The sequence below is a fragment of the Poecilia reticulata genome, chromosome 9 (assembly GCF_904066995.2).
Source record: "Poecilia reticulata chromosome 9, P_reticulata-male-v2, whole genome shotgun sequence".
Classification (NCBI taxonomy): Eukaryota; Metazoa; Chordata; class Actinopteri; order Cyprinodontiformes; family Poeciliidae; genus Poecilia; species Poecilia reticulata.
In genome coordinates this window covers 33,540,086-33,558,488 of record NC_088838.1, presented here as the reverse complement: position 1 = coordinate 33,558,488, position 18,403 = coordinate 33,540,086, and the positions used below count along the sequence as shown (strand labels likewise).

General features: G+C 37.8%; 1 protein-coding gene across 11 annotated transcripts; it reads left to right on the top strand.

Annotated features, from left to right (window-relative positions):
• Positions 1-2,245: 2,245 nt before the first annotated feature.
• Positions 2,246-17,476, top strand: LOC145552891 (uncharacterized). 11 transcript variants are annotated; one of them, XR_014089016.1, is made up of 5 exons: positions 6,801-6,819; positions 6,916-7,116; positions 9,669-9,726; positions 9,824-10,195; positions 16,799-17,476. XR_014089016.1 is itself a non-coding variant. In XM_081610972.1 (4 exons), exons 1-4 carry the CDS (start codon positions 7,070-7,072, stop codon positions 17,086-17,088), a joined length of 402 nt encoding a protein of 133 aa, XP_081467098.1. In that variant the 5' UTR covers positions 7,037-7,069; the 3' UTR covers positions 17,089-17,476. The 11 variants fall into 11 exon arrangements, 1 of the variants encoding a protein (XP_081467098.1); XR_014089021.1 differs by lacking the exons at positions 6,801-6,819; positions 6,916-7,116 and adding exons at positions 9,416-9,580; positions 12,127-12,400 and having other exon boundaries at positions 17,073-17,476; XM_081610972.1 differs by lacking the exons at positions 6,801-6,819; positions 9,669-9,726; positions 9,824-10,195 and adding exons at positions 11,950-12,014; positions 12,127-12,400 and having other exon boundaries at positions 7,037-7,116; positions 17,073-17,476.
• Positions 17,477-18,403: the final 927 nt, after the last annotated feature.

The following is an 18,403-nucleotide window of genomic DNA, read 5'->3' as shown; positions in this document are numbered from 1 at the left end:
TCCAATTTCTCCTGGAGCCTCTCAGGAACGATGACAGTGATGACAAAACGGAGGATACATTGATGTGGTCACAACGTCGACCATCACCTTCACTCCTCAAGAAGCCGACATTAAAAGCCTTAGAATGTACGGTGAAATCCTGGGCGGGAAGACCACAAAGGCTCTGTGTATGTCACAGGAAGTCCGTAAATGAGTCCTAAATTAGAAGAATATTTTAGAGCTATCTGCCATAATGACAAAGTGATTTACCCTGAATTAGTAAAACTACAAAAAAGAAAAAGAAAAAATACATTCAGAGAGATAGGAAATCTTATTGATGCATACTTGATCATTTCACCTTCTGAGTTGAACTTTACCTGAATCTTTTGAACACGTCTGAGAGGCACAAAAGTTAGGAATGTTTTTTTATCTTTAATGATTTTCTAATAAGATTTATGGAATAATCTTGTTTTGCTGTTTTTTTTCTTTACTCATCAACTGTAAGATCATACACCGACTATTAAATTTCGTAATACTCCAAAGTCTATAAATTGTCCTATTCTTTGTATTAAATCTTTCATCAACATGCTAAGATTATAACATTGTGTTTTTATCTCTCAACTTTTGTCTCAATTATCTGGAGTGTGTGAAGTGGGGGACTGTCGTGGCTGCAGCCTCCCGTTTGTGTTGAGAACCTTTTTATTAGCACTTCAATAGGCCACAGAGAACCTTCATCAACAGAAGAATCGCACAAATAACGGCCCTTTAAATCTACATTGCATGATTTACTGGATAAATTGTGCTGCCAGCTAAATATTTTTACCAGTGGAGAGCCCTTAGAAAGAAATGTGGATAAATATATATGGAAACATGAACTTTTTCTATTAACTGAATATGATAGTCGTTCCTCTTTCAAAGACTGAGATAATGACCTGATGCACTGACGAAAAGAGGGGAAGTAAAATTAAAATTACTTATTTTTGGCATTTCCATGCTTCTGAATCACATAGCATATCACATAGTTATGCATTGCTAACTTTAAATGGTATCTTTGAAAGTGTCTATATTGGTGTAGAAATGAGACTTTTGAAAGTGTTATTTGTGATAGTTGAATCAACCTCACAGTAGTTGAAATTAAACACATCAGTGTTAACTTACTCAACATTAGTGTATTTTGTCAAAAGTTAACACTAAGAACAGTGTAAATATATATTAACATAGAATTCTGCGTTTTGAAATACTACTTGCAGGAATGCTGTGGTGGTGCAGGGGTTAAGCACAACCCACATATGAAGGCTCTAGTTTTCAATCCAGCTGTTGGGGTTCGCTTCCAGTCTTCCCTTCTCTCTGAGTACTGCCATGAAGTCAGCAACATTTTCTTACCACATTTTCCCGCATGTGTGAAGGATACAATGAACTGATTTTACACGATAACCTTCTAATTCAAAGACCACATTGTTACACATTTTATTAGTACATGTGCTTCATTTATTTTTTTACCTCCATCTAAAATTTGTTCATGGAAAAAGTACAAAGTTGCTACATTACAATCAGCTCATGACGTGGGGAAAGTTTTATTGTAAACTGTAACAATTTCTGGCTTCAAGGTCCAAACTTTGGCTTTATAAGCACAAGACTCACTAGACTCAATAGGACAGAAACATCATCTTTGGCTGCAAACGTTCAAATCTTACAAGATTTATTTCACTCATATGTTAAAGAACTCAAAGGTGAGTGGACCATTACTTTGAAGATTAAGAATTCACTAAAGACTTTATATATTTATCTTAATATTTATGTCTGTTTTTTTAGACTTCTAGTCAGCTGATGATGGATCTGAAGTTATGGCTCTCAATTCTTTTGGTTTGTGGTAAGTTTAATCTTAAATGATAATTCATGGAATATCATCATTCTATCACCGTCCATTTGCTAACAAGTATTCTTGTGTTTGTGCTTTATTACAGGAATGGCTGAATCTCAAATGTGTCCGAGGGCTGGAATCTAAATGTGCCATCAAGAGTCTCTGTCCTTGAAAGCCAATGTGCGTTCATTCCCTGTATATACTCGCATGCCACAGCATGTAAAAGATTGAAAACTTATCGGGCATTCTGGTACAGATGGATGTTGTTGGTCGCAACAAATGTTCCGATTTGGAATTACAGAACAGTTCCGCAATCGAACCAGAATGTTAGGAAGCGCTCGAAGCGGAAACTGCACCTGGCAGCTGAATGACGCCAGAATTGAAGATCATGGTTGTTTCTCTTCGAATTGAAATTCCAACATTGACAGCTTCTCCTACTATGAGAACAAGATAGCCCTCGACGTCTTCGGTGAGTATATTGGAACCTTTTCAGTAATTCTAAACCATTTACTTTAAGATAGTAAACACGTTTAAATAACTACTTAACAAGTGATTTTGTGACAATTGTTTATTGTACAGAAGTTCCTAAACGTCCTGAGATGACTGTACGCTCCAGGGATAAAGTGATTGCCACCTGCAAAGTTACTCACGTCTGTCCAGCATCTCCTCCAAATTTCTCCTGGAGCCACTCAGGAACGATGACAGTGATGACAAAACGGGAGGATACATTGATGTGGTCAACAACGTCGACCATCACCTTCACTCCTCAAGATGCCGACATTAAGAAGCCTGTAGAATGTACGGTGAAATTCCTGGGCGGGAAGACCACAAAGGGCTCTGTGTATGTCAACAGGAGGTCCCGTAATGAGTCCTAATTAGAAGAATATTTTTAGAGCTATCTGCCATACTGACAAAGTGATTTTACCCTGATTAGTAAACTACAAAAAGAAAAGAAAAATTACATTCAGAGAGAAAGGAAATTCTTATTGATGCATACTTTGATTCATTTCACCTTCTGAGTTGAACTTTACCTGAATCTTTTGAACACGTCTGAGAGGCACAAAGTTAGGAATGTTTTTTATCTTTAATGATTTTCTAATAAGATTTATGGAATAATCTTGTTTTGCTGGTTTTTTTCTTTTACTCATCAACTGTAAGATCATACACCGACTATTAATTTACGTAATACTCCAAAGTCTATAAATTGTCCTATTCTTTTGTATTAAATCTTTCATCAAGGTGATAATCTTAAAATGATAATTCATGGAATATCATTCTATCACCGTCCACTTGCAAACTGTAAAAACACACTAGGAGGACCCGAAATCAGCCACGAGACAGGAGTGAGCAGAAACCACAGATCTTTATTGGAGACAGCCAAGGGCGGCACACTGGATAACTAGCTGTAGCACTAGCTGGAAGATGGTGCGTGGGGGCGGAGGGAGAAGCGCAGATGCAGGGCAGCGTACTCACAACATAGATCAGAGGAATAAAGTCCAGATCCAGTTCTTGGTCAGCCGGGCCGAGGTCATACACGAAGGGGAAGACAGCAGAGTCCGAGGGAGTGGGCGTGAGCGGCGTCAGAGAACAGGCTAGGGTCGAGATCCGGGTAGGTAAAAACAGCAGTCCAACAAGGGAAGGCAAGAGGGGAAATCCAAAGGACGAGAGTGAGGCAGTAACACTCAGGGCGTGATGAAGAGCTAGAAACTACTTGCTGAAAGCGTTCGGTAATCTGGCAGTGTGCGGGTTGCAGAGGGAGGTTTAAGAAGGGGAGCAATCAGGGAGCGACACAGCTGCAGGGAATCAGGGAGATGAGGGACACGACATGGATGTACTCAAAACAAAAACAACAGGCACATGTCACCATTACAGCAAACAAAGTATTCTTATGTTTGTGCTTTTATTACAGGAATGGCTGAATCTAAATTCCTGCGCACGGACTGGCAGATAAAAGTGCCATTAAGAGTCTCTGTCCTTGAAAGCCAATGTGCGTTCATTCCCTGTATATACGCGCATCCCACAGCATGTAAAAGATTGAAAACTTATCGGGCATTCTGGTACAGAGACCACTTGGTGGTCGCATCAAATATCCCGATTTCGAACTTGCAGAACAGTTCCGCGGTCGAACCAGAATGTTAGGAAGCGCTCAAAGCGGAAACTGCACCTGGCAGCTGAATGACGCCAGAATTGGAGACGCTGGTTTTTTCTCTTCAGAATTGAAATTCCAACACTTGACAGCCTCTCCTACTATAACTACCAGGTGTCCCTCGACGTCTTCAGTGAGTATATTGGAAACCTTTTCAGTAATTCTAAACCATTTACTTTAAGATAGTAAAACACGTTTAAATAACTACTTAACAAGTGATTTGTAACAATTGTTTATTGTACAGAATTCCTAAACCTCCTGAGATTACTGTAGACTTCATGGAGAAAGTGATTGCCACCTGCAAAGTCACTCACATCTGTCCAGCATCTCCTCCAAATTTCTCCTGGAGCCACTCAGGAACGATGACAGTGATGACAAACGGGAGGATACATTGATGTGGTCAACAACGTCGACCATCACCTTCCCACTTGAAGAAGCCGATTTTGAAAAGCCTATAGAATGTACGGTGAAATTCCTGGGCGGGAAGACCACAAAGGGCTCTGTGTTAGTCACCAGGTTGAGATTTGCCTAAATTAGAAGAATATTTTTAGAGCTATCTGCCATACTGACAAAGTGATTTTACCCTGAATTAGTAAAACTACAAAAAAGAAAAAGAAAAATTACATTCAGAGAGAAAGGAAATTCTTATGATGCATACTTTGATTCATTTCACCTTCTGAGTTGAACTTTACCTGAATCTTTTGAACACGTCTGAGATGCACAAAAGTTAGGAATGTTTTTTTTATCTTTAATGATTTTCTAATAAGATTTATGGAATAATCTTGTTTTGCTGGTTTCTTTCTTTTACTCATCAACTGTAAGATCATACACCGACTATTAAATTTACGTAATACTCCAAAGTCTATAAATTGTCCTATTCGTTTGTATTAAATCTTTCATCAACATGCTAAGATTATAACATTTGTGTTTTTATCTCTCAACTTTTGTCTCAATTATCTGGAGTGTGTGAAGTGGGGGACTGTCGTGGCTGCAGCCTCCCGTTTGTGTTGAGAACCTTTTTATTTAGCACTTCAAATAGGCCACAGAGAACCTTCATCAACAGAAGAATCGCACAAATAACGGCCCTTTAAATCTACATTGCATGATTTACTGGGTAATTGTGCTGCCAGCTAAATATTTTTACCAGTGGGAGAGCCCCTTAGAAAGGAAATGTGGATAAATATATATGGAACATGAACTTTTTTCTATTAAACTGAATATGATAGTCGTTCCTCTTTCAAAGATTGAGATAATGACCTGATGCACTGACGAAAAGAGGGGAAGTAAAATTAAAATTACTTACTTTTGGTATTTTCCATGCTTCTGAATCACATAGCATATCACATAGTTATGCATTGCTAACTTTTAAATGGTAATCTTTGAAAGTGTCTATATTGGTGTTGAAATGAGACTTTTGAAAGTGCTATTTGTGATAGTTGAATCAACGCTCACAGTAGTTGAAATTAAACACATCAGTGTTGACTTACGCAACATTAGTGTATTTTGTCAAAAGTTAACACTAAGAACAGTGTAAAGTATATATTAACATAGAAATCTGCGTTTTGAAATACTACTGGCAGGGAATGCTGTGGTGGTGCAGGGTTGAGCACAACCCACATATCTTCATATGTGGGTTGTGCTTAACCCACATAAGCACAACCCACACTAGGCTTTTACTATTTGGTAGTAAAAGTCTAGTGACTTTACTACCAAATAAAAGTCACTAGAGAAATTAAAAAGTTTTTCCCCCAGAAACTACTGGCCATCAATAATCTCCAAATTCATTTTAAAAGACATTAGAAGCCACTTTAATCAACAAAAACACCAGCACCAGTTGCAGTACATAACCTACTTTTATTTCAAACATCAAACAGCACTGACAGGAATATACAACAAAGGTCATGCATTCATAGTACTTTGACCTGAAGGTGAAGCTTTGAAAGTTCATTGGAAGCGGCCATGGGTGGTCTTGTGGTCAATGATGGTGAAGTGTCTTTGGTGCTGATCTTGTTTTCACCAATCTGAAGGAGGAAGACTTCCAGCCTGGAAGGAAAACAAGAAATATAGCAGAAACATTAGGATAATAAATAATATATTTTAAAAGTAGTGTGAGCAAAACTAATCAGACTCATCTGTGTGTGTCACGGTCATATTCATTCAAATTACTCTGAGCACCTGGTTTACAAGACAAAGCATAAAAAGTCAGAAATAATTACTAAAGAAATTAGTCAGCTTGCGTAAACGGAAAATAATGCCTCCATAAAAAATAGCCAGAAACATGATTTTTGTTGCATTTTAACATTTATCTGAGTACTGCCATGAAGTCAGCAACATTTTCTTACCACATTTTCCCGCATGTGTGAAGGATACGATGAACTGATTTTACACGATAACCTTCAAATTCAAGGACCACATTGTTACACATTTTATTTAGTACATGTGCTACATTTATTTTTTTCCTCCATCTAAAATTTGTTCATGGAAAAGTACAAAGTTGCTACATTACAATCAACTTATAATCTGCTTATGACGTGGGGAAAGTTTGATTGTAAACTGTAACAATTTCTGGCTTCAAGGTCTAAACTTTTGCTTTATAAGCACAAGACTCACTAGACTCAATAGGACAGAACATCATCTTTGGCTGCAAAACGTTCAAATCTTACAAGATTTAATTTCAGTCAAGAAACTCAAGGTGAGTGGGCCATTACTTTGAAGATTAAGAAGAATTCACTAAAGACTTTTATATATTTATCTTAATCTTTATGTTTTTTTTTAGACTTCTAGTCAGCTGATGATGGTTCTGAAGTTATGGCTCTAATCCTTATGGTTTGTGGTAAGTTTAATCTTAAATGATAATTCATGGAATATCATCATTCTATCACCGTCCACTTGCTAACAAAGTATTCTTGTGTTTGTGCTTTTATTACAGGAATGGCTGAATCTCAAATCTTGGGAAAGGACTGGTTCATAAATGTGCCATCAAGAATCTCTGTCCTTCAAAGCCAATGTGCGGTCAGTCCCTGTGTATACTCGCATCCCAAGTCCAGTAAAACATTGAACAATTTTCGGGCATTCTGGTTCAGATGGCGCTTGTTGGTCGCATCAAATATCCCCGAGTTGAGACTTTCACGTGAGTTCCACAATCGAATTTTGTTTTAAAAACTTCAAAATTCATTAGTTTGATTTATTCTGCATACTGAAATTGTCTTCCAGTTCCAGAGTTAAATGCTCATTAGAATTTAAAGTCTAATTACCTTTGAGAATGTGTTGCATTATTATTTCATCATTACCATTATATTACTTTAAAAATGGCCTCAAAAGAACAATATTATCAACTTATCATACAGTAAAATGTTTCATGGTGACGGACTTGTTCACACATCCTCCAGAATCTTCAGATTAAACCGTGTTTCTGTCTGGACCCCATTTCATTGAAACAAATTTATACCTCGTCTGCAAACAGGACAAACCTGCTGCTCCTTCAAGTTGATTAATGTAGATGGTAAAATATATTCAGATGGTTTAGATTTTCAGTACATTTCTTTCTCAATTGATATTTTGACACAATTGACAGCTAATAAACACATACCTGAGAAAATAAATATTTTATGCTTTTATTTAACCCTCTGATGTGAAACTGGGTCTTTTTTGACCCGGTGAGGTCATGTCATCTTTTTGCAATATCTTTGTGATTAAAAGTTTTCATCACTACATATTCCAGGTGTTCCTCAAGAAACATGTTGCTGATATCATGCAATTCAAATGTTTAATTTATCTTTTATACATTTTAGGAAATGGCATGTTTTACATCACTATCCCATTCTTCTGTGAGTGGGTCCAAAATGACCCGCATTCATTTCCTATGGAGTTTAATGGGAATCTTTGTTTCTTACAAACTTACCAAAAAAAAAACATTTTTTTGTGAACCAAACACACTGAGACCTAAGTGTCACCCCTAACTAATATTATTTTACACAGCAAAAACTCTTACATATAAGTATTATCTTTATTTTTTATCTCACAAATGTGTGTGTGTGTGTCAATCATGAGTACTGTGACAGCGTTATTGTCACAAATCAACATGTTAGCCTTTTTCAAAGTTAGCCAACACTAGTTATCTTACCAACTAGCTAACATTACCACCTGTACTGTATTGTGCATGTGTATTATTTGTGTGTGTTTGCATGTCTGTGTGTGTCTGACATCTTGGATGAGAAAACCAAGAGACGCAGTGTGTTAAATGACAAAACCTGTTGATCAATGTGTTCAATGTTCTTTTTTTATCATCTCAAATAAAATAAAAATTCATAGCTATAGAAATAAATGCATAAAGTACAGAGTGTCTTCTTTGGGTCGGGGAGGAAGTCCTGCCCCAAGTGGAGGAGATCAAGTATCTCAGGATCTTGTTCACCAATGAGGGAAAAATGGAGCAGGAGATCGACAGGCGGATCGGTGCAGCAGTGAAGCGGCGCTGCACCGATCTGTCATGGTGAAGGGAGAGCTGAGCCAAAAAGCGAAGCTCTTGATTTACCGGTTGATCTACGTTCTTATCCTCATCTATAGTCATGAGCTTTGGGTCATGACCGAAAGAACGAGGTCATGGATACAAGCGGCCAAAATTAGATTTCCCTGTAGGGTGTCTGGGGTCGCCCATAGAGGTGGGGTGGGAAGGTCAGATATCCAGGAGAGACTCAGAGTAGAGACTCTGCTCCTTCACGTCGAGAGGAGCCAGTTGAGATGACTCGGCATCTGGTCAGGATGCCTCCTGGACGCCTCCCTGGTGAGGAGTTCATGTCCCACCGGGAGGAGGTCTGTGGAAGACCCAGGACACGCTGACGATGTTTCTCTGGGAACGCCATGGGTTCCCCAGAGGAGCTGGAACAAGAGGCTTGGGAGAGCAATCTCTGAGCCTCCTTCCTTAGGCTACTGACCCCACGACCCGACCCCGGATGGACGGAAGGACGGACAGACGGATGGACGAATGGATGGATGGTACAAAAAGAAAACTGGTTCTCATGTAACATTGCTTGGTTGCAGATGTCTTTACATTAGCAAACATATTAAAAGGAAAAGCAGTAAAATTATACATTTCTTATTGCATTTTAACATTTATCTGAGTACTGCCATGATGTCAGCAACATTTTCTTACCCCTTTTTTCCACTGATGAAAATATTAATTTCCAAAGATTTGATCTGATGTCCAGCATTACTACATTTAACTGCTCCACACCTGGTACACTGTGCTGACTTTCAGGAAGTGATTCATAAGGATAAAATGAACTGATTTTACACAAAATCTTCTAATTCAAGGACCACATTGTTACACATTTTATTTAGTACATGTGCTTCATTTATTTTTTTCCTCCATCTAAAATTTGTTCATGGAAAAAGTACAAAGTTGCTACATTACAATCAGCTATGACGTGGGGAAAGTTTTATTGTAAACTGTAACAATTTCTGGCTTCAAGGTCCAAACTTTTGCTTTATAAGCACAAGACTCACTAGACTCAATAGGACAGAAACATCATCTTTGGCTGCAAAACGTTCAAATCTTACAAGATTTAATTTCAGTCATATGTTAAAGAAACTCAAAGGTGAGTGGACCATTACTTTGAAGATTAAGAAGAATTCACTAAAGACTTTTATATATTTATCTTAATATTTATGTTTGGGTTTTTTTAGACTTCTAGTCAGCTGATGATGGATCTGAAGTTATCACTTTTAATCCTTATGGTTTGTGGTAAGTTTAATCTTAAAATGATAATTCATGGAATATCATCATTCTATCACCGTCCATTTGCTAACAAAGTATTCTTGTGTTTGTGCTTTTATTACAGGAATGGCTGAATCTCAATTCGCGGCCAAGGACTGGATGATAAAAGTGCCATCAAGAGTCTCTGTCCTTGAAAGCCAATGTGCGTTCATTCCCTGTATATACGCGCATCCCACAGCATGTAAAAGATTGAAAACTTATCGGGCATTCTGGTACAGAGACCCCTTGGTGGTCGCATCAAATATCCCCGATTTCGAACTTGCAGAACAGTTCCGCAATCGAACCAGAATATTAGGAAGCGCTCAAAGCGGAAACTGCACCTGGCAGCTGAATGACGCCAGAAAAAGAGACGCTGGTTTGTTTCGCTTCAGAATTGAAATTCCAAAATTTGACAACTTCTCCTTCTTTGGGTTCAAGATAGCCCTCGACGTCTTCGGTGAGTATATTGGAAACCTTTTCAGTAATTCTAAACCATTTACTTTAAGATAGTAAAACACGTTTAAATAACTACTTAACAAGTGATTTTGTGACAATTGTTTATTGTACAGAAGTTCCTAAACCTCCTGAGATTACTGTAGACTTCATGGAGAAAGTGATTGCCACCTGCAAAGTCACTCACGTCTGTCCAGCATCTCCTCCAAATTTCTCCTGGAGCCTCTCAGGAACGATGACAGTGATGACAAAACGGGAGGATACATTGATGTGGTCAACAACGTCGACCATCACCTTCCCACTTGAAGAAGCCGATTTTGAAAAGCCTATAGAATGTACGGTGAAATTCCTGGGCGGGAAGACCACAAAGGGCTCTGTGTTAGTCACCAGGTTGAGATTTGCCTAAATTAGAAGAATATTTTTAGAGCTATCTGCCATACTGACAAAGTGATTTTACCCTGAATTAGTAAAACTACAAAAAGAAAAAGAAAAAATTACATTCAGAGAGAAAGGAAATTCTTATTGATGCATACTTTGATTCATTTCACCTTCTGAGTTGAACTTTACCTGAATCTTTTGAACACGTCTGAGAGGCACAAAAGTTAGGAATGTTTTTTATCTTTAATGATTTTCTAATAAGATTTATGGAATAATCTTGTTTTGCTGGTTTTTTCTTTTACTCATCAACTGTAAGATCATACACCGACTATTAAATTTACGTAATACTCCAAAGTCTATAAATTGTCCTATTCTTTTGTATTAAATCTTTCATCAAGGTGATAATCTTAAAATGATAATTCATGGAATATCATTCTATCACCGTCCACTTGCAAACTGTAAAAACACACTAGGAGGACCCGAAATCAGCCACGAGACAGGAGTGAGCAGAAAACCACAGATCTTTATTGGAGACAGCCAAGGGCGGCACACTGGATAACTAGCTGTAGCACTAGCTGGAAGATGGTGCGTGGGGGCGGAGGGAGAAGCGCAGATGCAGGGCAGCGTACTCACAACATAGGATCAGAGGAATAAAGTCCAGATCCAAGTTCTTGGTCAGCCGGGCCGAGGTCATACACGAAGGGGAAGACAGCAGAGTCCGAGGGAGTGGGCGTGAGCGGCGTCAGAGAACAGGCTAGGGTCGAGATCCGGGTAGGTAAAAACAGCAGTCCAACAAGGGAAGGCAAGAGGGGAAAATCCAAAGGACAAGAGCGAGGCAGTAACACTCAGGGCGTGGATGAAGAGCTAGAAACTACTTGCTGAAAGCGTTCGGTAATCTGGCAGTGTGCGGGTTGCAGAGGGAGGTTTAAGAAGGGGAGCAATCAGGGAGCGACACAGCTGCAGGGAATCAGGGAGATGAGGGACACGACATGGATGGACTCAAAACAAAAACAACAGGCACATGTCACCATTACAGCAAACAAAGTATTCTTATGTTTGTGCTTTTATTACAGGAATGGCTGAATCTAAATTCCTGCCCGAGGACTGGATGATAAAAGTGCCATCAAAAGTCTCTGTCCTTGAAAGCCAATGTGCGTTCATTCCCTGTATATACGCGCATCCCACAGCATGTAAAAGATTGAAAACTTATCGGGCATTCTGGTACAGAGACCACTTGGTGGTCGCATCAAATATCCCCGATTTCGAACTTGCAGAACAGTTCCGCGGTCGAACCAGAATGTTAGGAAGCGCTCAAAGCGGAAACTGCACCTGGCAGCTGAATGACGCCAGAATTGGAGACGCTGGTTTTTTTCTCTTCAGAATTGAAATTCCAACACTTGACAGCCTCTCCTACTATAACTACCAGGTGTCCCTCGACGTCTTCAGTGAGTATATTGGAAACCTTTTCAGTAATTCTAAACCATTTACTTTAAGATAGTAAAACACGTTTAAATAACTACTTAACAAGTGATTTTGTAACAATTGTTGATTGTACAGAATTTCCTAAACCTCCTGAGATTACTGTAGACTTCATGGAGAAAGTGATTGCCACCTGCAAAGTCACTCACGTCTGTCCAGCATCTCCTCCAAATTTCTCCTGGAGCCTCTCAGGAACGATGACAGTGATGACAAAACGGGAGGATACATTGATGTGGTCAACAACGTCGACCATCACCTTCACTCCTCAAGAAGCCGACATTAAGAAGCCTGTAGAATGTACGGTGAAATTCCTGGGCGGGAAGACCACAAAGGGCTCTGTGTTAGTCACCAGGTTGAGATTTACCTAAATTAGAAGAATATTTTTAGAGCTATCTGCCATACTGACAAAGTGATTTTACCCTGAATTAGTAAAACTACAAAAAAGAAAAAGAAAAAATTACATTCAGAGAGAAAGGAAATTCTTATTGATGCATACTTTGATTCATTTCACCTTCTGAGTTGAACTTTACCTGAATCTTTTGAACACGTCTGAGATGCACAAAAGTTAGGAATGTTTTTTTTATCTTTAATGATTTTCTAATAAGATTTATGGAATAATCTTGTTTTGCTGGTTTCTTTCTTTTACTCATCAACTGTAAGATCATACACCGACTATTAAATTTACGTAATACTCCAAAGTCTATAAATTGTCCTATTCGTTTGTATTAAATCTTTCATCAACATGCTAAGATTATAACATTTGTGTTTTTTATCTCTCAACTTTTGTCTCAATTATCTGGAGTGTGTGAAGTGGGGGACTGTCGTGGCTGCAGCCTCCCGTTTGTGTTGAGAACCTTTTTATTTAGCACTTCAAATAGGCCACAGAGAACCTTCATCAACAGAAGAATCGCACAAATAACGGCCCTTTAAATCTACATTGCATGATTTACTGGGTAAATTGTGCTGCCAGCTAAATATTTTTACCAGTGGGAGAGCCCCTTAGAAAGGAAATGTGGATAAAATATATATGGAAACATGAACTTTTTTCTATTAAACTGAATATGATAGTCGTTCCTCTTTCAAAGATTGAGATAATGACCTGATGCACTGACGAAAAGAGGGGAAGTAAAATTAAAATTACTTACTTTTGGTATTTTCCATGCTTCTGAATCACATAGCATATCACATAGTTATGCATTGCTAACTTTTAAATGGTAATCTTTGAAAGTGTCTATATTGGTGTTGAAATGAGACTTTTGAAAGTGCTATTTGTGATAGTTGAATCAACGCTCACAGTAGTTGAAATTAAACACATCAGTGTTGACTTACGCAACATTAGTGTATTTTGTCAAAAGTTAACACTAAGAACAGTGTAAAGTATATATTAACATAGAAATCTGCGTTTTGAAATACTACTGGCAGGGAATGCTGTGGTGGTGCAGGGGTTAAGCACAACCCACATATCTTCATATGTGGGTTGTGCTTAACCCACATAAGCACAACCCACACTAGACTTTTACTATTTGGTAGTAAAAGTCTAGTGACTTTTACTACCAAATAAAAGTCACTAGAGAAATTAAAAAGTTTTTTCCCCCCAGAAACTACTGGCCATCAATAATCTCCAAATTCATTTTAAAAGACATTAGAAGCCACTTTAATCAACAAAAACACCGGCACCAGTTGCAGTACATAACCTACTTTTATTTCAAAACAACATCAAACAGCACTGACAGGAATATACAACAAAGGTCATACATTCATAGTACTTTGCACTGAAGGTGAAGCTTTGAAAGTTCATTGGAAGCGGCCATGGGTGGTCTTGTGGTCAATGATGGTGAAGTGTCTTTGGTGGTGATCTTGTTTTCACCAATCTGAAGGAGGAAGACTTCCAGCCTGGAAGGAAAAACAAGAAATATAGCAGAAACATTAGGATAATAAATAAATATTTTAAAAAGTAGTGTGAGCAAAACTAATCAGACTCATCTGTGTGTGTCACGGTCATATTCATTCAAATTACTCTGAGCACCTGGTTTACAAGACAAAGCATAAAAAAGTCAGAAATAATTACTAAAGAAATTAGTCAGCTTGCGTAAACGGAAAATAATGCCTCCATAAAAAATAGCCAGAAACATGATTTTTGTTGCATTTTAACATTTATCTGAGTACTGCCATGAAGTCAGCAACATTTTCTTACCACATTTTCCCGCATGTGTGAAGGATACGATGAACTGATTTTACACGATAACCTTCAAATTCAAGGACCACATTGTTACACATTTTATTTAGTACATGTGCTACATTTATTTTTTTCCTCCATCTAAAATTTGTTCATGGAAAAAGTACAAAGTTGCTACATTACAATCAACTTATAATCTGCTTATGACGTGGGGAAAGTTTGATTGTAAACTGTAACAATTTCTGGCTTCAAGGTCTAAACTTTTGCTTTATAAGCACAAGACTCACTAGACTCAATAGGACAGAAACATAATCTTTGGCTGCAAAACGTTCAAATCTTACAAGATTTAATTTCAGTCAAGAAACTCAAAGGTGAGTGGGCCATTACTTTGAAGATTAAGAAGAATTCACTAAAGACTTTTATATATTTATCTTAATCTTTATGATTTTTTTTTAGACTTCTAGTCAGCTGATGATGGTTCTGAAGTTATGGCTCTTAATCCTTTTGGTTTGTGGTAAGTTTAATCTTAAAATGATAATTCATGGAATATCATCATTCTATCACCGTCCACTTGCTAACAAAGTATTCTTGTGTTTGTGCTTTTATTACAGGAATGGCTGAATCTCAAATCTTGGGAAAGGACTGGTTCATAAATGTGCCATCAAGAATCTCTGTCCTTCAAAGCCAATGTGCGGTCAGTCCCTGTGTATACTCGCATCCCAAGTCCAGTAAAACATTGAACAATTTTCGGGCATTCTGGTTCAGATGGCGCTTGTTGGTCGCATCAAATATCCCCGAGTTGAGACTTTCACGTGAGTTCCACAATCGAATTTTGTTTTAAAAACTTCAAAATTCATTAGTTTGATTTATTCTGCATACTGAAATTGTCTTCCAGTTCCAGAGTTAAATGCTCATTAGAATTTAAAGTCTAATTACCTTTGAGAATGTGTTGCATTATTATTTCATCATTACCATTATATTACTTTAAAAAATGGCCTCAAAAGAACAATATTATCAACTTATCATACAGTAAAATGTTTCATGGTGACGGACTTGTTCACACATCCTCCAGAATCTTCAGATTAAACCGTGTTTCTGTCTGGACCCCATTTCATTGAAACAAATTTATACCTCGTCTGCAAACAGGACAAACCTGCTGCTCCTTCAAGTTGATTAATGTAGATGGTAAAATATATTCAGATGGTTTAGATTTTCAGTACATTTCTTTCTCAATTGATATTTTGACACAATTGACAGCTAATAAACACATACCTGAGAAAATAAATATTTTATGCTTTTATTTAACCCTCTGATGTGAAACTGGGTCTTTTTTGACCCGGTGAGGTCATGTCATCTTTTTGCAATATCTTTGTGATTAAAAGTTTTCATCACTACATATTCCAGGTGTTCCTCAAGAAACATGTTGCTGATATCATGCAATTCAAATGTTTAATTTATCTTTTATACATTTTAGGAAATGGCATGTTTTACATCACTATCCCATTCTTCTGTGAGTGGGTCCAAAATGACCCGCATTCATTTCCTATGGAGTTTAATGGGAATCTTTGTTTCTTACCAACTTACCAAAAAAAAAAACATTTTTTTGTGAACCAAACACACTGAGACCTAAGTGTCACCCCTAACTAATATTATTTTACACAGCAAAAACTCTTACATATAAGTATTATCTTTATTTTTTATCTCACAAATGTGTGTGTGTGTCAATCATGAGTACTGTGACAGCGTTATTGTCACAAATCAACATGTTAGCCTTTTTCAAAGTTAGCCAACACTAGTTATCTTACCAACTAGCTAACATTACCACCTGTACTGTATTGTGCATGTGTATTATTTGTGTGTGTTTGCATGTCTGTGTGTGTCTGACACCTTGGATGAGAAAACCAAGAGACGCAGTGTGTTAAATGACAAAACCTGTTGATCAATGTGTTCAATGTTCTTTTTTTATCATCTCAAATAAAATAAAAATTCATAGCTATAGAAATAAATGCATAAAAGTACAGAGTGTCTTCTTTGGGTCGGGGAGGAAGTCCTGCCCCAAGTGGAGGAGATCAAGTATCTCAGGATCTTGTTCACCAATGAGGGAAAAATGGAGCAGGAGATCGACAGGCGGATCGGTGCAGCAGTGAAGCGGCGCTGCACCGATCTGTCATGGTGAAGGGAGAGCTGAGCCAAAAAGCGAAGCTCTTGATTTACCGGTTGATCTACGTTCTTATCCTCATCTATGGTCCCCTTGGTGGTCGCATCAAATGTCCCCGATTTCGAACTTGCAGAACAGTTCCGCGGTCGAACCAGAATGTTAGGAAGCGCTCAAAGCGGAAACTGCACCTGGCAGCTGAATGACGCCAGAATTGGAGACGCTGGTTTTTTTTACTTCAGAATTGAAATTCCAACACTTGACAGCCTCTCCTACTATAACTACCAGGTGTCCCTCGACGTCTTCGGTGAGTATATTGGAAACCTTTTCAGTAATTCTAAACCATTTACTTTAAGATAGTAAAACACGTTTAAATAACTACTTAACAAGTGATTTTGTGACAATTGTTGATTGTACAGAAGTTCCTAAACGTCCTGAGATGACTGTACGCTACAGGGATAAAGTGATTTCCACCTGCAAAGTTACTCACGTCTGTCCAGCATCTCCTCCAAATTTCTCCTGGAGCCACTCAGGAACGATGACAGTGATGACAAAACGGGAGGATACATTGATGTGGTCAACAACGTCGACCATCACCTTCACTCCTCAAGAAGCCGACATTAAGAAGCCTTTAGAATGTACGGTGAAATTCCTGGGCGGGAAGACCACAAAGGGCTCTGTGTATGTCGACAGGAAGTCCCGTATATGAGTCCTAAATTAGAAGAATATTTTAAGAGCTATCTGCCATAATGACAAAGTGATTTTACCCTGAATTAGTAAAACTACAAAAAAGAAAAAGAAAAAATTACATTCAGAGAGAAAGGAAATTCTTATTGATGCATACTTTGATTCATTTCACCTTCTGAGTTGAACTTTACCTGAATCTTTTGAACACGTCTGAGAGGCACAAAAGTTAGGAATGTTTTTTTTATCTTTAATGATTTTCTAATAAGATTTATGGAATAATCTTGTTTTGCTGGTTTCTTTCTTTTACTCATCAACTGTAAGATCATACACCGACTATTAAATTTACGTAATACTCCAAAGTCTATAAATTGTCCTATTCTTTTGTATTAAATCTTTCATCAACATGCTAAGATTATAACATTTGTGTTTTTTATCTCTCAACTTTTGTCTCAATTATCTGGAGTGTGTGAAGTGGGGGACTGTCGTGGCTGCAGCCTCCCGTTTGTGTTGAGAACCTTTTTATTTAGCACTTCAAATAGGCCACAGAGAACCTTCATCAACAGAAGAATCGCACAAATAACGGCCCTTTAAATCTACATTGCATGATTTACTGGATAAATTGTGCTGCCAGCTAAATATTTTTACCAGTGGGAGAGCCCCTTAGAAAGGAAATGTGGATAAAATATATATGGAAACATGAACTTTTTTCTATTAAACTGAATATGATAGTCGTTCCTCTTTCAAAGACTGAGATAATGACCTGATGCACTGACGAAAAGAGGGGAAGTAAAATTAAAATTACTTATTTTTGGCATTTTCCATGCTTCTGAATCACATAGCATATCACATAGTTATGCATTGCTAACTTTTAAATGGTAATCTTTGAAAGTGTCTATATTGGTGTAGAAATGAGACTTTTGAAAGTGCTATTTGTGATAGTTGAATCAACGCTCACAGTAGTTGAAATTAAACACATCAGTGTTAACTTACTCAACATTAGTGTATTTTGTCAAAAGTTAACACTAAGAACAGTGTAAAGTATATATTAACATAGAATTCTGCGTTTTGAAATACTACTTGCAGGGAATGCTGTGGTGGTGCAGGGGTTAAGCACAACCCACATATGAAGGCTCTAGTTTTCAATCCAGCTGTTGGGGGTTCGCTTCCCAGTCTTCCCCTTCTCTCTGAGTACTGCCATGAAGTCAGCAACATTTTCTTACCACATTTTCCCGCATGTGTGAAGGATACAATGAACTGATTTTACACGATAACCTTCTAATTCAAAGACCACATTGTTACACATTTTATTTAGTACATGTGCTTCATTTATTTTTTTT